The sequence below is a fragment of the Corvus moneduloides genome, chromosome Z (assembly GCF_009650955.1).
Source record: "Corvus moneduloides isolate bCorMon1 chromosome Z, bCorMon1.pri, whole genome shotgun sequence".
Taxonomy (NCBI): Eukaryota; Metazoa; Chordata; class Aves; order Passeriformes; family Corvidae; genus Corvus; species Corvus moneduloides.
This window is the reverse complement of record NC_045511.1, coordinates 13,174,736-13,202,180: the sequence shown is the minus strand read 5'-3', so window position 1 is coordinate 13,202,180 and position 27,445 is coordinate 13,174,736. Positions and strand designations below refer to the sequence as shown.

Below are 27,445 nucleotides of genomic sequence, written 5' to 3'. Positions count from 1 at the left end.
ACCTTCCAGTGTCTGAAAGTGCCCACAGGGAAGCTGGAGTGGGACTCATCAGGAGCTGTAGTGATAGGACAAGGGGAAATGGGTGCAAATTGGAAGAGGACAGATTTAGATTAGATATCTTAAGAAATTCTTTACTGTGAGGGTGGTGAAGCACTGGCACAAGTTGCCACACAGCACTTGTGGATGCCCCATCTCTGGGAGTGTTCAAGGCCAGGTTGGATAGAGGGCTGAGCAACCTGGTCTAGAAGGTGTCCCTGCCCAGGGCAGAGGGGGATGGGATTAGATGACCTTTAAGGTTCCTTCCAACCCCCAAACCGTTCTGTGACTATGGTTTTATGGTCCAAGCTTTCTCAGCAAAAGCATAGTGTAGACAAGATGACCCAGCACCTTGTCCAGCCAAAATGTAAAAGTGTCCAATGTGCTGGGGAATCCACCACTTCTCTGGAGAGATTATTCCAGTGCCTGATTGTTCTAATTGTGCAAAAATATCCAATTGTGTCCAACTGGAATCTCATCAGGAGTAACTTGTGCCCACGTCTTTTCCATGTAACTCCTTGTAAAAAAGGAAGTCACCATCTCCTTCATAGCCACCCTCTAAATACTGGAACTCACATTTTCTGATTTTATGAAGAAAGCCTGCCATTCAGGCCTTCTCCTTATATGGGGTCTGATTCAAATGCCATTGAAGGCAAAAGAAGCCTTAGTTTTCTTCAGCAGATTTTGGATTATGCATAAAGTTAAAATTAAAAAACTATAAAAAGTGTCTATTATAGTAATTGATATAACTGCACTTTGGATGTATCAATATGCCCTCACAGCATCGGTTAAAATACAAAAAAAAAAAAAAATTCCGAAAAAATCTCTTCCCCAAACTTAGTCTGTTTACAGTTCAAGTTGAGCCCTAGGTATATTTACGAGTTTATCATCTATTAACTTTAAATAGTTTTCTCCTTTTGGTCATGACACAAAAGCCCATACTGATGCACAACAGTATCTACAATAGCAGAAGCATATTTCTATCACAAGTTGTGAAGTTATCATACACGTGCATTTCCAAAAGAGTTGTTCCTTCATATGTTTTTTAAAGAGTCTTTGACGGTTCAGTGATATATCACAAATACAGTATTTTCCAAGCAATGAGTAGGAGCTAGATTTCCACTGAATTTTCTTTTGCTTTGATGAGCTTAGACATCATCAAATATTTTGCTTCGAGACATTGACAGGTATCTTCCACCAGGCTGGTACCTGTAGAATCAATTTTAAATATGAAAAAGTGTCACAGGAGATAGAAAAATAAAGACCCATGAAATCATCTAACTCTCATTGCAATCTTTCTCCTTAACTCCAGTGACTTACAGGTTTTGATGTTCTACTGAATTAGTTTCCATGAGAATTTGAAAGACCATTAAATTAAACCTCATATGACCAAGAGAAACAGTGATATGAATACTGGGAATCTTAAAGACCTATGTCTCCTAATACAAAAAAAAGAACTTGGATATTTTGGCTGAGCAGGACTTTTTTCTTAGAAATCCCAACCACACCAACAACTAAACAAATGAACAAAAACCCAAAAAACAATAAACCCAAACAAACAATTGCATCGAAAAAGTATTTTGGGTGCTTAACAGTACATATCATTGGGTATTCTTAGAAAAAATACAGTATCAAAGATAATGAAAACAAATGCCTGCATGCTTAGTGTGAAAAGATAAAACTTCACAAACTGTTAGTCGAATATATTTTAGAAACACTTCAAAAGCACAAATAGGGTCCAACACAAGCACAGTGTAGCTCCTCACTGGAGCATTTACTAAAATCTGAATAAACACAAAGCCAGAACCTGGTGTGCTGACTGTCCTTACTGTCCTATAATGTTCTATCTATTTCAGGAACTCTAGTTTTGAAAACCAATGTTACATAAGCTACTTTTAAACTACTTGAAATTCCATATGTAATTACTCTTGATTTATTACCTCCAAGAAATGAAATGAAGGTTACTAGGGGAAGCTCAACTACGCTTTGTGGCTCCTGGCTTTCTTTTTAAAGAAGAAGTTTAGGATGTTCCACTTTGCAAAGTATGTATATATGCCTGAAGACTTCAGACACTGTGCTTGAAAACTATTTGATCCAGAATAATTACAAATGCATATTCTTATTTTTAGTAGAAAATCCCTTTCACACTGCATAGAAGCCAACTGCTGACAGAAATTCTAGGCTAGTTCCTCTTTAAACTATTGTGCTTAAAAATCCCCAGCTTTTCAAATGTGGTGACATGAGACTAAACCAGTTGTCTGAATCAACCTGTGAAACCTGGCAGTGCCATTTAACAGCATTCATTTCATGTTTCTGAGCTGGCATTTGTTTATTGACATTATATTTAGAAGTCCTCTGAAACATTGACTTTTTGTGAGTCTTTTTGTTTGGATAAACTAGCTGTAGCTGAAAAATAACAGATAGTATTTTTATATGTGAATTTTAAATTATTTAGCATTAAGTGGTTCAACACAATAACCGCCTAAAAAAAAAAGCACCCATACAATGTATTGCTTGTTTCTTAAATATGAGCAGAGCTTAGCAGTTACATAAGGTATTCTGTGACTGAGGAAATTTGGCGTTGGAGTCACAACCACAGAATCACAAAATCCTCTATTACAGACAGAGCTACACAGTGCAGCCTGGTACTCTCTGCCCAAGAAGTTCATATTTTAATTTACTTTAGTAGTTCCAAGATCTAATATCCAGCTGTATTCCTGCAACAAATGCTGTAACACTCAGTTTTCTTTCCTGCAGCCTTTTCATAATGGATTTTATACTGGGAAATCAAGTGAGCTTTCTGAAGTTGAGCTTCGTAGGAAACTACTGAAAACCTTACACTGTACATCTGTTTGTTGAGGCATACACCTAGACTAGGTAGCTCAGTGTGCAGCTGCAGGTTTTGCCCTGGATGGCCAGAAATTGGAGCCCCAGGCAAGGTGCCACGAACAACTAACAAAGGGCACAGGGACCTGTGGCCCAGCCAGGGGACTGGACACTTGGAGACTCTGCAGGAGCCAAGGGCTCACCTGGAAGAGCCTGGATTATGATGCACATAGACTGTGAGGGTGTAAAAGCGCAAGGATTCTTTTGTCTGGGGTCCCTCCCTGGAGGCACAAATTCGAGTTGTTATGCCATCACTGCACTATCATTAAATTAAGGGAACCTGATATCTGGGACTCTGCTATGGCAAACCTGAGATTGAGATGGAAAGGACAACTTTTCTGACTGTGAGAGTGGGGTGAGTAGGGAGTGAAAGGGTCCCCTTGGGTCACTGAAGCGACCTGTGGTGAAGGGGCTTTAGTCCCAGCAGTGCAAGTCTGGGGTGGCACGAGTGTGACTACCAGACTGCCCCCTGAATGGTCACACTGGGACGTTTCCTTAACACACAGGTGGTTCACCAGTTTTATATGCAGCATTTTTCAGATTATGCCATATATAAAGTTATATCCAGCTCCAATCTTACTCTGACATTTCTAAAAAGCCTGAAACACCTTCAGGTTTTAATTGGTTTTAAAAGAATTCCCTTATCATAGGGGAAAAGGAAGAAAGGAAAAGAGTTAGATTAAATTATAAGCTTCATTTAAAAAACTCTTACTTTGAAACTATCTGTCATAGGTCAGCTGTCATAGGTCAGAAAACAGAAGACATTAGAAACTTTTAACTGGAAATTACAGAGAATATTCCTCACCTTCCCGAGTCCGATTCAAGGGGGTCGTCATTAACAGAGTCTGCATTAAAATCCAAAGGTTCTGCATCCTGGAGGAGTTCTATTCTATCTCTTTCAGTCCTACCATTTGAACGGGTATACTTAGATAGTGCTAGGTAAGTAAAAGGAAGGAAAGACACTTATTTGCTTTGTGAACAGCCTGGCATGTATGGAGACATCAAATTTAAAAAACCGTAAGAATAACAAAGCAACCTCATCCAAAGCAAAAGTGAGATAATTTAGAGTAGACTTAGTATTAAACCAAACTTGCTCAAATTTGTAGTATTTTGATTTTGTATCTGAACAGAAATGCAACTACAACTTTTGCCCCTCAAACAGGTTGAAAACTACCTTGCAAAGAATCAGAAGAAAATGAAAAACTACAGGCAAGCATTACTTTCAAATCAAACAATCACCCATTCATCCTCCCAGCTTCATGCTTTAATTAAACTGTCTGGAGAGGTTTTTTGTTTGCTTTTGTTTGTTTTTTAAAAAAATCAATCTCATGAATTAATGAAATACAGTTGTTTTGCAGTTCACTCTGTGACCTTCATTAGGTCAGTACCTATGGCTTGCTTTAGTGTTGGAATGCTACATAATCACATGATGAACATTAAAATGCAATTTCAGTTAGTGTACCACTAAAAATCTGGGTTTGCAACTTTGTACAGAGGAGGGGGAAATCTACCAGTGTTTTCTTAAAAGCATATTCAAAGCTTCCCTCCTCCTCCCCTTTTTCCTCCTTTTTCTTCAGTTTCATTTTACTTGTTAGCTTACAAGAGCACAAAAAATACAGGAAAAAAATCAACACCGACAAACTTTTTGGAAGTTTAAAGTATCCACAAAAAAAGCATTCTGCTAATAGACATTACTAATAAAAAGTATATACACTTATATGGTTTTACATTTGTTGGTCAACTGATTGCTTCATTATTCCAGTCTGAGACAGTTCATTTGCAAGCAGAAGAGGTAAATTTTAAGATTTACAACACCCAACTTCAAGATGTAGCATGAAGTTTCTTTGTTGACAACTGCTACTCTAATGGCAATCATTATATACCCCATAAGACCAAGCACTTGGTCTGAAGAGTAGCCAGAATCTCTGATTCCAACTAGTTGGAGATGGAAAGAAACACAGAACTCTTCCCAGTGCCTTAAATGGCAAGGCGGCCCTGAGCCACAGAAGTGAATGTTATCAACACATCATCTAAGACAAAAAGGAAAATATTTGAAACTACTCTCATAGCCAGTGGTGTGCAGACAAGATACTGAAAAACAAAACAAACTTCCCCTCCAGCCCACAGAGCTTACGTCTATTGGCACTGGTCTCTGAGAAGCTGGATTCTTTCTGGTCTGTGTGGACAGCTCTGCTTCTGGTAGAATCTTCTCTGTTTCCATACCGCTCCTTCCATTCCTGGAAAAAAGACCATGAAGGAAAAAGGAAGTTGTAAGGAAAAAGCAACACAACAATTGTTCAGTGTCTTGATACAGAAAGAATTTTTGTTTTGTTTTAAACGCAAAACATGTTCCTTCACTAAACTGGTTACCATAACTGTTCTTTAGAACAAGACTTCCAGAAAACAAATTTCATCTCAAATCTGCACTCAAGAGTTCACTCCACTGCTCTAAGTTATGGTGGGAACCGCTGCTTTTATTGATTACTACTTCCATCTAGTGGCAAAATGGAAAAATAACGAGAGGCACATAGCACAGAAAAATTCATAGCTTTGTGTCAAGTCATTTCAGTGTGTATTAAATGTATCATACACTTGCTATTTTGCATCCCAACAAGTTCAAGTTTTAAAATTATGAGATGGAAGGAAAGGATCAAAAGAAAGGTCTACACAGTACTGGCTGTCATCTAGGATTAAATTACACCTGAGCTTGAAAAGTCAAGAGGTTTTAGTCCTACTATTATCTTGCATGCATCCTTTCTCTCATCTATGTCTTTTATTGTGACTTCCTATACTAGATTTTGTTATAAACTAAAGAAAAATGAAAACTTCAAAAATCTTTCAATACAGTATGCACAGAAAACATGATTTGAATCAAACATTCTGTTTGTTATTCAGCAGAAACTATTAATTCTGCCAAAAATGTAATTCCTTCTTGTGGAAAAAAATAAAATAGAACCTGTGCCAATGACTTTCCAATGAGCACACAAAACAAGTCAAATGAGGAGTCCATGTTTCAGTACAGCAACCCTGCAACTGCAGTTATTTCAAGCAGAGCAGTATCAGTGTAAGAGACTGGTAATATGCCATTTCAGATTATTCTGCGTCCTAGAAATCAGGAACTTTTTAAACGCTTGTTATACCTATTGTCATGTACCACAGCACACTGAGTTACTAAACTGTCCAAGTAGTATCACTAAAATAGTCCTCTTACCATCTACAATTACCCTCAGCCAAGACTATTCATCAAGATTAAACTGATTCCATCAATTATTTGGGACTAATTCCTTTGTGAAATAGATCATTCTGAATTAAATAGCCATAGTAAATCCTATCAGATACTGCAGTATAATATTACAATTAGCTAAAAAAATGTCATACCCTTCTTCTGTTTTCACCTTCTTCCTGCCTCTGTCGTTTTCTTTTCTCTAAAAATAAAAAACAAAACTGTCTGAGCACCATACTAGGAAAATCATTAGCAATTTTTTTTAAACAAACAATACAAATCCAAAGTTAACTAGCAAAGATTCTTATTGAAATACATGACTCTTACAATTAAACAAAAACAAAACAAAAACCATCAAAATTATTGTCATGATGGTATCCTGGGTCATAGCATAACATATGGATACCAGCTGGCAAAGCAAAAATAAACCAAAAAACCAAACCCTTAGAAATAACTGGAAAAGTTATGACATTAAGAAAAAACTTCAGCATTTTTGAATCAAGACCTTGATGAAGTTCTGTGAGGCCCAGCCTATGACCCAAATACTTTGTGTCCATATCTGTTATAAAGTTGGAAGTATAACATCACAGTGTCAATGTCATCATAACCTCTTGTATAAGGGAATAAGAGACTTTGATCTTTCTCCAAAAAAAGGAAATACTACTACTCTAAGTAAACACAGCTTTTGTTTTTCATCAACTATGGGAATAAAAGTATTCCATAATATAACACTGTATCCAGAAATTTTAATTTCTAAACATTTATTCAAAAATCACAAAAGCTTTTAGCAACTTCTAAGAAACACTTTAAATAAAAATTAATGTAAAATAAGAAGCTTTCCAAGCCAGCAGATAATTCGAGTTCTACACAAAAACATGCTCTCTCTAATAAAACACTGCTAGCTGACATAGCAAAAAAGACAAAAGGAAATGACTGAATTTGTGCAGCTCAATCAATACACTTAAAAAAGGAAGATTAGTTTGTTGATGATAAATACAATTTAAATGTTAACCATCTTTTATGACAGATTACACAAGCACCTGCTAAGGTATTATCAGTAACACACTGTAAAATATTTAGAAGTATCTAAAATTCAAGTACTAAAACCGGTACTTCATTTAGGATGTCAAATGAAGTCCATTGGTAGACTTTACATAGCGACCACAGTGCTGTAAGTTTATTGCAGTTTGTGCTGTGGCCTTCCTCAGTATAGCTTTCAAAATACTGACAGACAGTAAGCTTTTTTTTCCTGCAACATTTCAGACAAATTTAATCCAGAAATATATCATATGATGAGGAAAAGGCTGAGGTACTTAATGCCTTCTTTGCCTCAGTCTTTAAGACTAAGACAAGTTGTTGTCTGGGTACCAGTTTCCCTGAGCTGGAAGGCAGGGATGGGGAACAGAATAAAGCCCCCAAAATCTAAGGGGAAATGGTCAGTGACCTGCTACACTGCTTGGACACACACAGGTCTGTGGGGCCAGATGGGACCAACCCAAAAGCACTGAGGGAGCTGGTGGAAATGCTCACCAAACGACTTCCCTTTAAATTTTCACCTGGGTCACAACAACCCCATGCAATGCTAAAGGCTTGGGGCAGAGCAGTTGGAAGGCAGCCTGTTGGAAAACGACCTGGGAGTGCTGGTTGACAGCACTGTGTGCTCAGGTGGCCAAGAAGGTCAGTGGCACCTGGCCTGTACTAGCAACAGTTTGGCCAGCAGGACCAGGGCAGTGACTGATTTTAGTTTTCGCCTTTTTTTCTTTACATATTCTCTGTATTCTTTACACATATATTTGTAACTTTTTGTATTAGTAGCTAGTTTTTCCAGTAATTTTCTGTGGCCTTTCCCTAGGCAGAAAGACAAACCAAATTCCAGAGCTCTGAGCCCTGGGGGGTACAAGGCCCCCATCCCATCTTGGTTCTTCCTGGCTACCAAGGTCAAGAACAACTCTTTGAGATATATTTCACAGACAAAGTACAACTAGTGCGGAGGAAGGATTTGGAGCACAAGTCTGATAAGGAACAGCTGAAGGAGCTGGGGGTGTTTAGCCTGGAGAAGAGGAGGCTCAGGGGAGACCTTATCACTCTACATCTCCCTGAAAGGAGGGTGTAGTGAGGTAGGGGTTGGCCTCCCTTTCCAAGTGACAAACAACAAGACAAGAGGAAATGGCCTAGGGAAATGGTCCTAGGGAAATTTGGGTATTAGGGAAAAAAAATCTTCACTGGAAGTGTTGCCAGGCATTGGAATAGGCTGCTGGGGGAAGTCTGGAGTCAAAATCCCTGCAGATATTTAAAAGATGTGTAGGTGTGGCACCTGGGGACATTGGTCAGTGGTGAACTTGGCAGTGCTGAGTTAAGGGTTGGACTCAATCTTGGAGGTCTTTTCCAGCCTTGACAATTCTATGGTAGTATGATTTTGTTGGAAGACTGACAGAGGACCTAATTTACCTCTTCTGATTAGCTCTTTTCCTTCATCAATCAAATCAGAGGTCATTTCGCTATCACCCATGAACTGCTGGAATCCCAAAAGATTCAAACAACGAGTTCCTAAACTGGTAAAAGAAGAAGCAATTTCCTTTGTTAATTTACAATTAGTAGTTTAGATATGTTACAAAACAAAATGTAAAACAAACTATTCAGAACTGTATGGACAATCCAACTAAAAAGGAAAAACACAGAAGACAAATTATTATGCCAGCTGAGAAGACAGAAAATTCAGAACTCAGAACAATAACTGGTGACCCAGAACAGTAGGGTGACCTAGGTGACCCAGAACAGTAACGCATTCCTAAATACAACTCAAAGTGATGGAATAACCCTATTCAAATGGCGATATTGAAACGCATATAGTCTGAGAGTAGTGCAAAAGACACTTGCTTTGAATGTTCTCAGATGTAACAGAATTTGTACCTGTAAAATGTCATCAACTCTTTTTTGCCAGAAAACAATTATTATAAAAATTCTGCTTATTATGATTTCTGTGTTTTTGAAACAGTAGTAACATAGGAAAGCCACTTTCACTTCAGATTCCACTTGGAAGAAAATGTGGCATATTTTTAAGCTGTAGGGATGCTGGATGCCCTTTTGGATAGCCATTGGGCAGCAGTCAGATAGCAAGCTTGCTCCACCCTTTTTAAGCCAGTCCTGGAACTACATAGCATGAAACGACTTTCACTTTTTCAACTTCATACCAGAAAACACAACTGCTGTTTTTGTACTGTTTTCCTTCCTCCAAACTGGAGCATTGATATCAAGCTCAAAGTCAGCTTTATTGTACATTTAGGCTGAAAATTCTTTTTCTTATACTACCTAAACTTTAAGACTGCTGGATCAAACACAGGAGATGGCTTTCCTCAATAGATTTTAATTCAACCTTCAGTTTTGCATATATCTGAATTAGCAGAGGTCATTAAAGAAACTCTGTTTCAATTTCTATTCCTCCTTTTCACTATGGCATTCAAGGCCCAGGACAATCATCATGGACAAGAAGTAACATAAACTCATTTCTCTTTTCTTGTCTTTGGCTTTCCTGTGTGTTGTTCGTTTTGTTTGTTTTTTTAGCTCCACCACCACTTTTGTCACTTAATCTAAAGGTAAGCAGGAAGAACTCACAACTAGATACTTGTCTTAATATCTATAGATGCACATACAGTATTAATGGACATCCAAGGCATTTCACTACGTTGTACTTGACTAGAAACATATACATTGCTTCTGATTGAATGGTAATACGAAATTGAACCTATTACATAAATGTAGTTCAGCAAGGTCAGACCAAGAGTATCTCATTCCTCACAGTGTTCAAAAGCAGACATTTTAGAATTATAAAGCAAGAATGTAACAATGTTTTCGCCAATTACCATCCCAGCCTCCAACAAACTGTGGCTTAGGGAAACAAGATCAAATTATTTAAACCAGTATGCGTTACCAGGAGTTTGGTAACACATCAGAAGCTTGTTATGAGTCTGTTAGAAAGTTCAATACCTAATATTGCTGCTAGTGCTTCTTAATTTATTAGAAAACTTTGCTGAAAACAGCTTCCTCATGGTAATTTTAATCTCAAAAGCAGAATCTAAATGTCCCCAGGCTCCAAAGTTTGAACAGATCATCCTTCAAAATCTAGGAATGAAGTTTAAATTAACTCAGTTATGAGTTAATACAATCTATATTCTTAAAATGTACACATTTCACCTATATAAACAGCAATCTATGGATTTAGGTTTGCATTTTTATTAAAATGATACAACTCAACTGCTGGAAAAAGGAGTACTGAATGTCTTCTGGAGTTAGAAACAAATTTTTTTAACGTAAAGAAGCATGGAGGATCTGTCTTGCAAATCACTTACCTGAAGTATGTAGCAATACAGAGAATGACAACAAGCATTGGGTAGTATATATAGAATCCATCTGCAACAAAGGACAGCACTCTCATGGATCCCATTATCTAGAAAAAAAAATCCACAAGAACAAGCTCTAATTAGCTATATTCTACATAAACCCATGAAGATTGTGCCTTCTCACATAAATATACAATCCTTTACAGTTACTGAAACAAAGGCAATATTACCACAGACCTGCTTGAGAATAAGCAGATGTAAAGGTCACCTCCAACGCTTTGAGGTTTCTAAAATGCTAGATTTTGTAGTCTTACCTACTCCAGAACAAGGGCCAATCTGGTGGATTTTTTCATCTGCTGTGAAAAAGAGTCTCTAGACAACACTAAGAATTTAGTTACTAACAACAAAGATATGAGATGAAACAGAAACCAGTTCTTCAATAAAACCAAACTCACTAGTTTTCAGTAGCAAGTTAGGATTGCTCCCAATCAATAGGGATGCCCCACATGCTAAAGCCAGTGGAAGCTAAAACTAATAGGAGTTCGTATTAGGAAATGAAGAGCACCCTGAACTCTAAAATATAATACTTTACTTTCTTAAGATAAAGAGGCAAAAATGATGACTCCTAGAAATCATTACCAAACTCCTGGTCTATAACCAAGTACTTTCACCCTGCTGAGAAGATTGAAAAGATTTGAATATTGGAATCTTACTATAAGACAGATTTAAAATACTTGGTCTATTCTCCAAACCATATTCAAAGCTCAAATCCACATTTTCTTACTTACAGATGTATAAGCAGTTGGCTGAGTGTTTTTGTGAGAGATTGTTGAATCCATATGGGTCAAGCCCAGAAAGTTCAAGCACAATGGTGGAGTAAGACGGCAAAATAACCTGCACAAATGCAAGAGGCAACAGCATTTAGAAGTTTCTTACATTTACTACAAAATCGTAACTGGATCTATCACAGAATAATGATGCAGAGCTCATTAGGAATTAAACCCATAAATTACAAATTAAAGAATGTAAATGGAAGTTTCACGCACATTTTCAATTCAGTATTTGATAGAACACCTGTAAAACATATACCAAATACTCACATGCCACTGAAAAGGAGACTGTATGCATCTGTCTGATGATGTGAAGCTAAGTAATAATAGTTAAATACACGGATCCTGAAGACAGTAGAGTAAACACAGATACTTAGGAAAAAGATGGTAAGAAAACAGGCCATCTGGGGGAAAAAAAAGTGTTGTTGTTTAAATGTAGAACTCTACTAAAGGTTTCAATGTATTCAGCACATAGCCTGTCACATATAGAGACCATCTCCAGCCATAATTTTTCATTTTGAGATGCGAGAACATCACCAGCTCTAAGAAGAGTTTCAGGAGTTTTTCTGAACAATTTAAACTGGGAATGGTAATTGTAACATTCTACACATAAGCTAACACAGTTGACCCTAGAAACATTCTACTACTTCTTGTTACGTAAATAAAATTGCTATAATTGCCTCAGTAATTACTATGACTGATCTGGCATTTCTTCCTACAAGAAAAAGGCATAAACCCAAGTGTTTTTGAATCAACTTCTCCTAAGTATACTGGAATTTTTCAGCTCAGTATCTTTACTGATAAATAAATTTGTGCACACATATGCTAGCCACACCTGTGACTGGATTCCTGGTCATCAGCAAATTCCCGTTTAGGAAACTGAGGTCACACACATGACCGACTACACAGAAAGTTTAATTAACACCTATGCTCCAAGCTAGTGTTTCAGAAATTACTCTACACATGATATTCAAGCCAGCCTTCAGCCTTCAGGGTCATGCCTTCACCTGGTATTTGAGAGTTTTAACAAGTGGCAAAAGGCAGACTTCCTCCACAGATATGAAGTTTGCTACCATACATTTAGAGACCTTCTGAAAGTTCACAGATTATATAGAGATTTGTTTTTAAATCTGTTTTATCTACCGCTGTTATCAGAACCATTTATCTGAAAATATTTTTGTCAAGTGATTATCTCCAACTTACCTCTATGTATATGTAATTATATGTCTTTTCTGCCAGCTGTATGAAAACCGCAAATAGCGACAGAACTGGATTTGTGCTGAAAAATGTGCACTCTGACCACACAACAATTACAGAGAATGTGGCCAGCACAACTGCGAGAACTCTGTAAAACCATGGTCGCAGAAGGCATTCCCAGTACCACTCTGGAAAAAACAAACACACACACACATATCCGGAACAGGTTAATGAAAATTACACAACCAGAAACAGAACTCCCTCACAAAAGGCTTCAAACTTTGCTAATGCTTAATTGCAACACACAGCTGCTACCAAATTTGTAAATAAAATTTAGGCTTATGGCAGCATGAATTAGTATATGATAGCTATTCCATTACATAAATGAATTAATATTGCAGACTTGCTTCCCTCTACTGCAGCTGAACTTTTTACATAAAATTGGTTCTTTTTACAGAATGGTATCAGTTTATGGCTTGACATACTCAAAATCTGCATGACAGCACTTACCAACCGTTGGTGTGTAGAAATACTGAATAATTTTATTTTCTGGTTCCTGGGAATGAAAGGTATGAACAAACTGCCGAGTTGCACTGCTTTCATTTTTTGCCACATCTTCTAGGTAAAATGCTTGCTCTAGAAGAATTTGCCACTGGACCTGTGTACGACGATGTCTCTGTACTGAATAGATTACCTATAATAAATTGAAAGAAATCAGGGTTACAAGGTACTCATTTCAAACAACGGCAGAAAATCCTTGCAAAATCTCTTGAAAATGTGTGCACTGCAGAACTGCAAAGAACAATTCCGTATATTCAAAAAAACAGGTAGTTAATTCTCTAAATGTATGTCATAGAAGGACTACATACATGATTACTGAGTTTTGTAGCTTTTTCATCACAAACCATTTGTAGCAGTTAAATCCTACTTTTTCCAACCTACCACTTTATTTTTGCATCTCAGTGAATATCAAGCTTTTACTAAATTTTTTTTTCAGAATGCACTGTCAATCAACCACTACAAGGCTTATTCACAGACAGCTATAATACTATCAAGATGTAACACAAGAAGGACACTTATTACACATCCAGAACTTTGATCACTTGGGATATTAAATTTCTGTGCTTTCTTTCACCAAGAAAGTTTCTGTTAAGTAGCTTACACCCACTATACTCAACCATCCAGACAAAGTGCATTCAAAATCTTTGACTATCATTTACTCTCATTACATTAGCATAAGTGAGGCATTCTCCTGTCTATTAGTATACCTGCTTGTGAAGTTTGGCCAAACTTTTTTCACTGGGATAACTGTTCTGTCTTTCATCAAAATCTTCATAATCATCCATGTTCCTACCCATTCTTTCCTGGTACTCAGTAGGGCACTGGAAGGAAAAGGGAAAATTAACTGGGAGATGAAGGAGTAGCAAGCAGTCTTTGCTTATTATTTGTGAAAATTTGGGGCACTTCATGCAACTGAAAAGGTCACTCTAAGCATACATTTTTCTCTTTCTACAGCATTCTCTATACAATATATATCTGATAATTACATACGCCGTAAGAAAGCATTTCACAAAGAATTTCAACTCAGACTCTCAGAAACTCAAGATGTCAACTACAGATTTTATATTAAAAGCAAGAGAGAGTAATGTACAAGTATTCTGTATGTGCAGGAAGCACCTCCCCTCAGCTTAATAATTATGGTTGAAGATGAGCAATTGGTTACCTTTTTCAGTATTGTATCAACACATTTCCTCAAGGGGTGATTATATTTGATACTCTCACTTACTTTACGGACTTCCTGTTGAGAGAAAAAATAACAGAGTAGCTTAATGCTGCTAAATTTAAAATGTGAATTAAATAAATTTTTTGTAAATTATATCTTTTTACTGGTCAGTTAGGGTTGCAGCCCTCCCAACTGGAAAAGATAGCCATCAAAGCTTGAAGAAAAATACAGCTTCCTAAAAGCCATAGCTTTACTAAATACCCCATAAAAGGTAAGTGAATTATTTGTAAAGAACACCTATGTATTATTTTAAAAACAAACATCAGTGTGCAACACTACTATACAAATGTGTGGAAGATTTGTTTCTGTGCACGAAGGCTGAAATGGAGAAGACTTTCATGTTTAAGTTATAGATAAAAAAGAGATAAAGAGGAAGTCCCACTAACTGACTCGAAGCATTGACCACCTCTTTAGGAAGCTTGTTCCAGTGTGAGACCACCCACCACCCCTATGGTAAGGAAATGCTTCCTTACGTCCAGTCTGGACCTCTCCAGACACATCTCTGAACCGCTGACATGCATCCTGTCACTGGCTACCAGAGCATGTCCCTCTCCAGGCATTTGAACAATGCTCTCAGTAATTTCCTTCAACTTTCAGTCAGCACAGAAGTGGTCAGAGAGCTGGATCAGGTGACTCTTGTTGGTCCCTTCCAGTGGAAATATTCTGTTTTAAGTGCTATCCTCGTAAAAAAGTCTTCATTGCTCATTTTCTAGTAAGTTTTGTAGTTACGTCTCACTTAGGCATTTTTAGCTGTTTTTAGCAGTTTCTTCAAAATGCTATTACTGATGAATGAAGATTCTACTACTATTTATAGTGACACATAACACAATTTCCACCCTACCCTACAACAGGTCACACGTATTATTCCAAGCCATGGTAACCCAGCAGTAGAACCAGGAACAACTATTCAAAGGGCTGGATTTCCACTCTGTTCTTGAACTACATTAGAGCCTATTGCTCACAGACATTTAACAACAGAGTCTCAACAGAAAGTTTGAAAAAAACAATTATCTATTCTCTTATCAGAAAGCATTTAAGTGTGGCCCCACAATGTGGAAACTCTTCTCAAGATTCCAGATATACACTGTGAGCAGAGCATAAAAGAAGAAGCACACAATTTGAACACTAGTGGAACATCTGTACACTGACTGTTCAACCTCACTCTGAAATGTTATTTGTTAGTGACCAGTATTGCTCCAAAAGGGTCAATAAAAGAATAGACTCAACAAATAATGGTTATCAAGTTGCAATGACTTTTAAGTTCATCACAGCAAGGACTATTTTTGATTTGACTTTTGCACAGGGTCGAGTGTTATCGAGTGGGACGCTATGATCATTTTCTGAGTTTACAGGTATTTTACAGTAAGGTCATGCTACAAGTGTTCAACACCAGCAAATTCAGACACAACTAACAACAGTCTTCACTTTTTTCACAGGGAAAGCTCATTACTTACCTCCATAATATCCTCTAAATTCTCCTCTGCATCTGCTTTTTCAGTCATCAGTTTGGCAGCTTTGAAATAAGTCTTCATGAGTAGATAACCCCTCTTGGCCCCATTCCAGTGAGAACGAGGGATTTCCACCAAACCATAACCCAAAAGCAACACAAGAAGGAACAGACCCCATGTGTTTGCAGCAGCTATTCCAATAGTCTGAAGTTGGTTCCTAAGGAAACAAAAAATTATGTAAAACCCAAACAAATACCATCCTCCTATCCTGCCTGCAAGAAACCAGCCTTGATGTATCAAGATGAACCAGTATGGCTTTCAAGTTTACAGGAACAGACTTGTTATCACCTAAATTTTTGCCTGGAGGCAGCCTGCTACTTGGCCATATTTAAAGCTGCCACAATTTCTCTGTATCTCCCATGTTTCTGCCCACTATGGAGGGAAGACAAGAATTTGTTTGTTCTCAAACAAACTGTTCTCCTAAGGGAATATGTTCCCTTAGGAAACAACATGAACTTATCAAACTTACTGAAAGTGAGGTCAAAACAGCATAATGGCAGTCGCTGTAAGAAGCCTCAGAACCCAGGATTTGTACTCAGAATATTGTGTTCAGAAATTTGCATTAAGATTTGTATTCCATCTCCTATGGAAGACTACTAGCAATTCACAGATGTCAATTATTTTAACTTTCCTTTTCACCTTCAAAGTCTACAGCATTCAGATGCATTACACAGGAAATACTGATTTTTTGAAACATGTTGTTCTGAAAACACTGGAAGTTTCTGCACTAACTTTGTAAATGTGTTTGTATGGAGAAAAAAGCACCATTGCAAATACAAGAGGATTCCTCTGCTGTACATTACAAAATAAGAAAACCAAAAACCAAATTTGTATAAGTACTCAAAAAAGACCTTTTCATATAAAAAGTTAACATAACTTTCTAACTGCCTAGCAAAATATTGTAAATAAAACTAGTCTTTTTAGAAAGACCCATTTCTGTAAGAACTCATGCAAGTGCTTACAACATTATTCTTACCATTGTAAATTGAAGTTTGGGTTTACAGCCACATATATTAGAAATGCTCCAAAAATCAGTAAGTAAGTGCCATAATAGATAGCATTCTCAATCAAAGCAGTTTTGATCTTTCCAGTGATGGAGAACCCGCCTGATCTAGCATATGACTGCATGAAAGGTAGCAGAATCCTAGGACAAAAGGAAACAAACCAAAACCACATCAGCCAATCAAAAAAACCCACCAACCCCCACCAAAAAAATCTCCCAAACACCCAAACCAACAACCCTCCCAAAAAGAGTACTTTAGCAGTGTCAGGTTACTGAGGCAGAGGTGTTAAAGTTTAAGACTCCCAAGCTTCTAAGAAATTAGCTACTTAAATGTTTTTATTCTAGATGTACCTGTCTGATGGCAAACCTTAAACAAGCTGCAGATAAAAACAATACAGTTAGCTTTACTATGAAAAAACTGCGATAAATAAGAATGAACTACCAATCCTGATATCCTTGAGTAACTACAAAAGTAAGTATTTGATGACAGGTTGACCAGAAACCACACAAAGCACAGACAACCCAAACCCCCATAGACAAATCTTTTTTCTGTAGTTTTATATAATATATCCAATAAAGCCAAATAATTTACGGTATTACTCAAAAATCACCCAACTTATTCATGGAATTATTTTGGTATCTGGTTGCCAAAACCTCATTTTTTTCAGATAATCTATCCATAAACACCCACATGTGTAAATTGCTCAGTTTCAACTACAAATGTGAACCAAGGGTAAATGACTGCTACCTGAAATTTGCTTCCACAGAAGCAAGAGAAAAGAATATGCCTAAGTTAGTACAGTAATTATTACAGAAATTTCACTACTAGCAAATAATATACAATTTAAAAGCTCTTTGCCGCAGTGATACACATTTTTAAAGAACGCTATGACTGTTAAAATGGTGCACTTAAAAACTGTATCATAGTCGTCACCATACTCTTTTGCCTTACCTACCATGTTAAAAACTGAGATGTCCAATATACAACACGCCAGAAAATTGGCATAATTCCATCAGGAATATAACTCCAGGGTTTGAAACATTTTTGCTTGCTGTTACAATGTAAAGAAGATTACTGTTAGTTGTAGAGCATGAGTATGAAAAGCATTTTCTATAAATTCCTATCTAGAAAGGTTTTTGGAAAGAGCATAGAAGTAGTACAATACTATTCAAGTACATAGTCAACAATCAACCACCTCCCAAATACATAAACTGAATGATCACCTAGAACTATTTATCATTTTCCTAACCACAAATAATGTATCTAGACAGGACATCTTTCTTAGAGAAAAAAACAGAAGCTCAAAGATTGAAGAGGAATACTGAATAAAGAATTTCAAGGTTACATTTTTGGTTTTTAGTAGTAATTACTTCATGCACAGAAAGAACGCTTTTTCAGACAAAGAAGCATTAAACTTTAGTTAGTACAGCAGGTTTTAAAAAAATATCTAGGGACACCATCATCTAAAGAATTTAGTTGTACAAAAAACACATTAATTGTTTCTTCTGCCACCCAGCTGGATTCAGTCAGTCTTATATAAATTTTGATTCAGTAAGCCAATACTCTTCTGACAGGTAGTGCTCACTTCAGAAGACCAGAAAAGCCATATGAGCCATTGCAGTAAAAAAAACCCAAAAAACAAAGGACAAGGTGTCCACCTTACACGAAGGCAGTTCGATTTTTTTTGACACACCTGTCTGGATAACGAAGCAAGGGTGAGTCAAAGGGCAATAAAGTCAATTTAGATAGGATTACCTAATGAGAAATAATTGGAGTTTTCCAGGGTCAAACTAGTTAAGCCTGAGTTGTAAGTTTTTATGGGCACAGCCTAAATATTTTCAAAACTATCAAATTAAGATAGAATGACAGGTAGTGTGACTAAAGGTTTCAACATCTCTCCTATGAAGACAGGCTGAGAGAGCAGGGGCGGTTCAGCCTGGAGAAGAGAAGGTGCCAGGAGACCTTACAGCACCTTCCACTACCTAAAGGTGGCTTATAGGAAGGAGGGAAATGGACATTTTATATGGGCAGAGTGACAGGACAAGGGGCAATTGTTTTCAACAGAGGGCAGGTTTAAATTAGAGATTAGGAAGAAAATCTTTACTGCGTGGGTGGTGAGGCACTGGCACAGGTTGCCCAGAGATGCTGTGGATGCTCCATTCCTGGCAGTGTTCAAGGCCAAGCTGGATGGGGCTAGTGAAAGGTGTCCCTGCCCCTGGCAGAGGATTGGAACTGGATGACCTTTAAGGTCCCTGCCAACCCAAACCATTCTGTGATTCCAAGAAAAAAAGTTTGTCTGAAGCTATAGGCAAATTGAAAGGTTACAGAATAGTTTTTAAATTGTGTATATACTTAACTAGGTTTAATTAACATGGACTGGGTGGTCTTAAGTCTAGGGTGCAATGTTGCAGCACTAAGTCTGTCATTTCACCATTTCACCACGCTTCCAGGCCCTGTTCTGGGGCAGCAAGACTGGCAATACTTTGCATTGATACATCAGCTGACATCTTAAAGGCTCTGATCATCTTACACATAACTACATTGCACACATCAACAACACAGGGAAGCAGCCAGTGTAGGCTAACAGATGAGCAGCCACGGGAAAGAGCCCACATTTAGGGAAAAATCTCCAAGTTTAGGGATTCCTTTCTTCCTGCCAGGACAAAACTAGCAGGTTATCATTACTCTAGTGGAATACAGTAGATTTCAGATAACTCCAATTATCATATATCAAATAGCATATATATATAATTGCTTATTACAATTACATATGTAATTAAAATAAGCAATTAGATATGCTGCTTACATATAAGATAAGATGCTAATTTCATTTATAAGGCATAAAATTAGATTTTCAGGTTTAAAGTCTTTAAGATTGCAAAGGATAAGCATTCACCAAAGCCTCTCCTCATAACCAGGATTGCTCAAAAAGCTTAGTCCTGTTGCTTTAACAAAAAAAGGGAATCCAGTGCCACAAAAAAAGAACAGTTTCCTAATCAGCTAGAACTACTACATAATTACAGTGTAATTACTCCCAGCAGATACAGGTTCACTTTTCCTCACCTCTTCCCTCACTGTCCTGTATATTTACAGACTTCAAATTTTGCATCACACAGATAACACTTGTTTATCAGTTTTAAAAAAGAAAATCATAAAATACAGTCTAAAGAAAAAAACATGTAGCTCATACCTTGGAGCAAGAGTAACATAGGAGCCATTACTTTCTGCAGGACTGGAGTTAACCGCAAGTTTGCACCGATTATAAATAGTCTAAAAGACAATTTATTTTATATCACTGACCACAGAGGTATAATACTTATTTAAAAGTAATAAGTCCTATTTTAAAGACATTTCCTATACTCCAGGTTTACATCTGGAATTAATTATACTAATAAACATTCAAATCAACATGCAATCAGCAATCAAGTAAGAAAAATGCTAAAAGTGTCCTTATGGTGCCTAAACAAATAAAAAGAATTGTTATAGCCATATAATGAAATTTTAAAATGTTTGAAATCTATTTGTTACCCGATGAGATCAACAAAAAGTAAAATTAATTATAAACACAGACACTGTCATGTTTAATTTATTAAGACACTACACAGATTTCTTTGGTGTTTCTAAGCGATGGTCTTTTGCAATCATTAGTTTAGAGAAATACCATACCCATTTGATGCAATTAAGCAGGAAGTCTTGCACGTTTCTTACCGTACTGACATCCAGAGGCAGTATGAATACAATCAGGAAACAGAGATACCAAGCCAATAATGTTGCTATGATCACCAGCCTATGCTGTTTCTTGAAGTCTCCATACCGGTGAAGTAGGAATAAGGCCAGGAAAAAGACAAACACTATCTCGAGGCCCAGCGCTGCACCACTCATTGTTAAATGTTGGCTCCAGCCACACCGCACTCGCTCGGGAAAGCGGATCAGAACTGCAAGACAGAAAGACATTTAATGACATTAAAATCTCTGGAAGATACTTACATGAAGAGTTGTTGAATGGACACTTTAAAACGTCATAACAGACTTCTCGTACTTCACATGATCAGGACCCTGATCAGACAAAAGACAAAGTTTTTCAGCAAGGTGCCCTGAAGACCTCTGCAGAAATCAAATTTCCAGCAACATATTAGAACAACTACTGTTCATCACCTTGATATACAGTAGATTCAGGAAGCAAATCTTGGCCCCTGAACAGACTACCTAGCCCAACTTTAGGTCCAGTACAAACTTCAAGATGAAAATCTATCCTGCTCTTTTTTTTCCCTTTTAGAAGTAATCAACTAATTTGGACAAAGGGTTATATATTACTATTAAATGTTTCTGGATAGCTAATGAACAACTTTTTTAATGGAATGTACCTCAAATACATATTTGAAGTCTGTACACAAGAGTTAACAGAGCGCAAAAATCACAGCAAAGTATGTGTTAGTCTACTTGTAATGTACTTCTCTTAGGTTTGAAATTTCAGGAATTTCTATTCACCTTCCTACTCCTCTTGTGCTCTCCAGAGAAACAAGGGTCTCAATTCATTTGGTATTAGTTAGCCATGATGTATTTTTGCTTTGCTCCTCCTTCTGTGTTTAGTTACTCTGTTACAATCAGGAGTGCTGTAAGTGGCTAGAAAGTTCATACAGCTTCATACAGACAAGCTATTACGTGAAGGGCCAGTGAGCTGCACAAATCCTTTACAGAAAATTTCACTGACTTGTTACACTTTTATTTAAACTGCTTCAAACCTTTTAATAAGCATCATTTTACCACTGGCATTTAAAGCATTATAAAGAAAAAAAGAAGTTTATTACTGTGGCCAGTCTGACTTGCCTCCATCAAGATTAACATTTAGGTGGCTTGATTTAAGTGAAATAGTTTTTGCTATGGCTTTGCTGTTAAGACTTTCAGTACTTCCACTTTTCTGGAGATTTAGAAGAAATGCTATTACTAAAATTCCCCTCTACTTACTTTTAAATCCCTTTAGAATTTGGTAAAGTGAACCGTTTCTTCTACTAATTTCTCAGTAAACTGCTTAAGCAGATCTGTTATGCTTGAGGGCACTAAGCAGTGAAAACTCTCTTATTTGCACTAAAAAAAACTCTGAAGTTTGTGATGCTGTTACTACCTTGAGGACGCAGAGGAACAATTATTCTGTGATTTTTTTTTCCCCTCAAAAATTTGTTTCTCCTCAGTTTCTACTTTCTTCTTTGAATTTCAAACAGTAAGAGGAGTCTGTTTACTCCACACTGGCTGCGACCCACAGAGCATTCTATATTCTGAAAATAACTCAGGTTACCTTCCTGTTTGTTGTCAAAGATGCACATACTTTTTCTTTTCTGCCTTTCAGCAAACATGTTTATCAAACATTTCTATTAGGACAAAGCACCCCCTTACCATCTGTCTATACTCTACTTTAGCTAGATCATTTGTACATTAAAAATCCAGGATATCTAATCCATTTCTCAATCACTTATTTGAAGCAAGTCCTTGACTGTTCTATTGTACCACTCCTGTTTCCCCTGAGAAGTCTTTCATATTTACAGTATAGCAGCAAATTCCAAAGAAGCAAAAATAACAAAACAATTATGTACCAGCTTAATTAAGGCACTGCTTTCTGGCAGTGGTAGCTTTTGGTGTCCATTATAGCCACACCTTTTACTACGTAAACAAAAAAATTATACAGCATACACTCATAGTCACAAGCTTTATTACAGTCACACCTAAAAAGCTGCTATCAAAACAGAAGGTGAAAAGTTTTTGTGCAAGATGCTGCACTCAGCTACTATTATTAGGGAACTTCCAGAAATATTATAAAAATGTACTGAATATGCTAAAATAAAGAGCAACTTGAGTCCTACCACAACTTAACTCACTTTCAAAGACAAAAGTGACTTTGCAGTTATCAGTAAACTACATCTTTATGTTCTTCCCTGGTTCCTATTTTAATCTTAAAATACAAAAAGAAAGGCCTATTTTTTCACAAGACTGCAACTAAAAACACTCTGTCTTGAATTAATGTATACACATTTTCAAACATTTTCAACAGTTTAAAATTTTTCGATAGAAACCATTTAAAGCCAGCTCTCCACATAAAAGAGATTAAATGGAAGAAAATCCACAAAGTGAGAATTGCAATGCTTGAGAGGAGCTCTTCTGGTGAGCTAAATCCAACCCAACAGTGCAGACCTATCTGGGACCTGTGTTACTAGAACTAGACCTTAAAATATATTACAGCAGGCTATGAAGCCATGACTTCCTCTAGAAAGCAGGATTTCCTGAACCTGATTGTTAGCTCAAAGAAAGGTAAGCTCCTTACCCATCATCGTGTTTCTTCACTTTATTTAGACTGCCATCTCACTATTGGCATACAGCTACCTAGTATCAGCTAGCTCAAATTCCAGAATCTCTAAAAAAATGTTGGCCTGAAATAACTACTCCAGAAGAGTTCTCTTGTACTGTACAACCTTCAATGGCTTAGAAGATGCTCCTATTAAAGCAATGACAAAGTAACAAGAGCCCTCACCAAGAATGGAGAAGTATTTATTGGCATACTCAGTTTCTGAAGAACCAGGAAACTCCAGATTAATATAAATACGATTAAAAGCTGAAACACTGGCACGGGAAGTGCACCTTAACCAATAAAATACAAGCACATGCTCTTGTGTTAGCTTAGGATTTTCCTGCTTCTTTTCAGACACAGACAAAATCAGTTAAGTCTTTAATTTTACCCAGCTACTAACTCTGCAAGCATCATAAAGGGCTCAGTTCAGGCTTAATTCCCTTTATATGATAGACTCCCTGCTATCAACAGTATTAAATTACTCTGCCAACCTAAGAGTAACTGCACTCATGACATCTACATTACAAATGAACTAACTACTCTGCCTGGTACAGAAATCTCAAGTTACTAAATGAAACAGCAGAGAATGAAAAACCCCACACTTTCCTTAGAGTTTTTATACAGCACCAAATTTAACAAAGACATTCCAATATTATATTCTCAAAGAAGGCTAAAAAGAGTAAAGCATATCTGTGAAGGATTCCCCCAGTCTCCCAAAAAATGCCTGAGAAGGCCTGAACTGAGGGTAACCTTCAGCCTCACATGCCTGACTAAAAAGTGTAAATAAGATTGCAGGATGTTTCCTTCACAAATTCAGCTTTATTAAGGCCTCCAAATTCTTCCCCTCCAGGAAACACAGCACTACTTCTCTGTCCTGTATTTCTGTGGTTGATTGCTCCTTCTTAAACACAGGCAAAAAACTCCACTCACTTGTACTCGTTCCTCTCTCTTAGGTTTCCAAATCTTTAAGGCATTTTGATTTACACTACCACACTCAAAAAGACATGAAATCTCTCATAGTTTTGTGGCTTCTATAGTTTTAATCATCATATGATTTCATTAGGGAAACTGAAAACCATGGAAAGTAGTTGACAAGGAAATGGCCTCCTTAGTCACAACAGTGACTCTTCCCAGCTTTCTTTCCCAACCAAAAACATCCTAAGGAACAGAATCAAAGTCCTATTAAGCAACATATAAGATTATCAACTGATCCTCTTGTATACAGTAGGTCTATCAGTCATTACTGAGACAGATTAGATTACTTCAACTATTTGTCCTTGACAAATTCAGCTATTATATTCTACATACTGACAAACAGCTTTAGTGCCAGAATTTTTTTCAGGAATTCAAAAGAAGAGGAGTTTGCCAATCCATAGCTCTGCCTGTCCTTCTAACATTAATAATAAAGACAGCCACCATGCTTCTGTTTTTCGTGTCTGTGGTACCACAGACATTTCTAGAATACTAAAGACTTTTTTTTCTTGTTCTTGAAGCATTCTCAGGTAGAGATCAAATAGATTTGGAAAAGCTGCATTTCTAGACATCCTGGATATTTCAGATTAAACACCTGGAAAACCAAGAAGCCTTACTCTGTATTTTCAAAGATCACAATTACATCTGAAAAGAACCTGTCACCAAAAAAGTCGCCAAACTATGAAAGGGATATCAGAGACAGTCGTGGACAGAACTGAGAGCCTCAACACACCAAAAGAAACACTGGGCAACAGCATTTCCCACCTCAAGCTGAATTCACAACTCACCTGCAAGTACAAAAGCTGCCATCTCCAGCAATGTATCAATGGCCAGCTCAGTGATGAGCTTCTGCCTTTCTGCTAGTTCTTACTGAGGTTCTACCAGCACATTTCACTCGGCAAGACAACCCAGTGTTTGGTTTCTGAAGCCTGCCCTACTCGGCAAAATTATGCTGCGAAGGATCATAAAGACAGACTTCACTCTACAGACATGATTAAGCCTTTAGTACTGGTAGAACTGCCTCACACTAAGAGCCCTTGACACCTTTAAACAACAAAATGGGCTAAGTTACACTTCAGAACACACAAAGAGAGAAGAACGAGATGCAAAGCAACAGTAAAAATAGTCCCTTCAGCTATTTTAATATCCAAGTCTGCAGAGGGTGTTGTGGGGATTTCTTTTTGGTTGGTTTCAGGTTTAGGGAAGGGGTGGCATTGTGGGTTTTGCATGGTTGATTGGTTTGGGTTTTTCTGTTTACTTTTTTATCACACACTGGCCCTTACAGCTTGGGGGAAATAGTGTGTATTTATAAACAGACAACAAAGAGCTGCTTTATCTCAGCACAGTGAAAGGGCTATCTAAAGAAAGAAAATAGCCACGAACTGCCCAAGACGACCAACCAGAGAAGTTATCTGATTGCACTATTTGAGAGAAACAACCTCTGAGATTAGTGAAGAAAGCAATTTGCATGGCTTTGTCCTTCTAAGACCCACTAGTCAGTGTATGTACTGAGAGATATTTTATTAGTACCTGTCAGTTCAACTATTTTGCAGCAAAGAAAAATTTTAAATTGACTAAACATTTAATTGGTAAGAGATTGACATTTAGGGAAACAAGTTTTGTATCTTCTAATTAAAAGAAAAAATAAAATGCTGTGCTGACACCACTCAAAATAGCAGTTCTCTCTAATTTTGTAGGAGACTAGGTTCTGCACATTAGCACTAAAAGAAAGACAAATGCTCGACCAAGGAATATTAAGAGTTCTGTGTTCAAATGCAAGCAGGGACCATCAGCACAAAACCATGGCGAGCTCATTTGCTTCACATGGTGCTCTCTTGTCCTCTTCTGAAGGACCACAGAGTCATTAAGGTTGCAAAAGACCTCCAAGACCATCAAGTCCAACCTTTAATATATTAAGTACCACAGAGGCCAAAGGTTTCAAACAGTTTAGGAAGTATGCTTAAAATAATACTCAGAAGAAAATAACTCGCTTATCAGAGGAACTGAAATAGAATCAAATGCAAGTGCTGTACAGTTGCAAGCAGAATCTAAAAAAAGAATAGAAATCGCTATCTGGGCTACCAGACTAATGCACTCTCACAAAGCAGGTGTCAGTAAGGCAGTCACATGACTACTTCCCCAACACTGCATTCAGGCAAACAGATTATGTGTTCGTTTCCAGATTGTAAAAAATAATTGATTTTCCACAAAATCATCTTTCGATTTCCCATACATTAATAGAGAATAGTGACATGATTCACAAAGAAAAAAGGGGCTGCAGAAAAGGTGAAATAAATTCAGGGTTTTTTTAAAACCAAAACTCCACCTCTTTTTCATCTTATTATCTGCTTAAATAACCTTTGAACAACCGTTCCGTGACTTAAGTTAAAACTGGAAACGGCTAAAAAAATATTTTTTTAAAGATTATATGAATGTTAATTTGAGTCACATCATTCTCTGTACGTGACTTGAAGTTGTGTTCTCTTTGCCACGGGTTCCATTACCACCCTCAATTTTACAGGCACGTCTCTCCATCATTATGCAGTAAACAAAGGACAGCATTTGCAAGCAAGTGGTTGACTAAGAGCGGGGTTCTAGGTGTGTTCAGAATTAGTTCTCCATCCCCACCAATTTCAAAACAAGCAGTTTGGGAAAAAAACGCAGGGAAGAGCTGCATTGCTGAAAGTCGCGCTGGCTGTGAATCACGGTTTGAAAAGATTGCAGGGTTTGAACAAGCATGGAGAGGGTCAGGACCAGCCACACACGGGCAGGTTCAGGTCTTCCCAGAGAAAACCTTCCACGGCGAAATGTGCCGGCGCTCCCCGGCGCTCCCCGCCCGGCCGTGTGCGCACAGGCCTGTGCGGCACAGGACCGCGCTCCGCCGACACCGAGCCAACACCCGAGCTACCAGCTCGGCTAAGAGCCGGGAAACGACCGCGCCGACCCCCTCACCCAGCACGGCCCCGCAACCACCCTTCCCTCCGCGTCCTTGTCACAGGGGACGTGCCCGGGCGCTGCCGCTTCCCACCGGGCTCCCGTCCCTGCTCAAGAGAACCGGTCCGGCCGTGACTCGGCACTGTGGCCCCGTTCCGCCCGGCCCCGCGTCCCGCCTCACCACGGCCGAGCCGCCGCTCAGCGCCGCGTCCCCCGCGGGGCTCCGCCGCCCGCCATCCCGGCCGGCACCGGGCTCAGAGCGTGGCGCAGAGAGCGGCGGCCGCTCCCGGCTTCTTCCGCGTCGGAGCCGCCGCCATTCGCCGCCCGCCGCCGCCGGCCCGGCACAGCCCCGCCCCCGGGCGGGCACACGGCTGCGAACTACAACTCCCGACAGTCCC

The 27,445-nt window shown here is 38.1% G+C and overlaps 1 protein-coding gene across 1 annotated transcript; it reads right to left on the bottom strand.

Moving 5' to 3' along the window:
• Positions 1–656: 656 nt before the first annotated feature.
• On the bottom strand, positions 657–27,355 carry LMBRD2 (LMBR1 domain containing 2). The gene is made up of 18 exons (XM_032097367.1): positions 27,229–27,355; positions 20,513–20,739; positions 19,995–20,074; positions 17,760–17,855; positions 16,777–16,944; positions 15,747–15,957; positions 14,233–14,307; positions 13,778–13,891; positions 13,020–13,203; positions 12,516–12,697; positions 11,583–11,716; positions 11,271–11,376; positions 10,492–10,589; positions 8,594–8,697; positions 6,301–6,347; positions 5,057–5,159; positions 3,728–3,857; positions 657–1,245 (listed from the first exon to the last, which is right to left on the bottom strand). Exons 2-18 carry the CDS (start codon positions 20,684–20,686, stop codon positions 1,185–1,187), a joined length of 2,067 nt encoding a protein of 688 aa, XP_031953258.1. The 5' UTR covers positions 20,687–20,739; positions 27,229–27,355; the 3' UTR covers positions 657–1,184.
• Between the last annotated feature and the right edge of the window lie 90 nt (positions 27,356–27,445).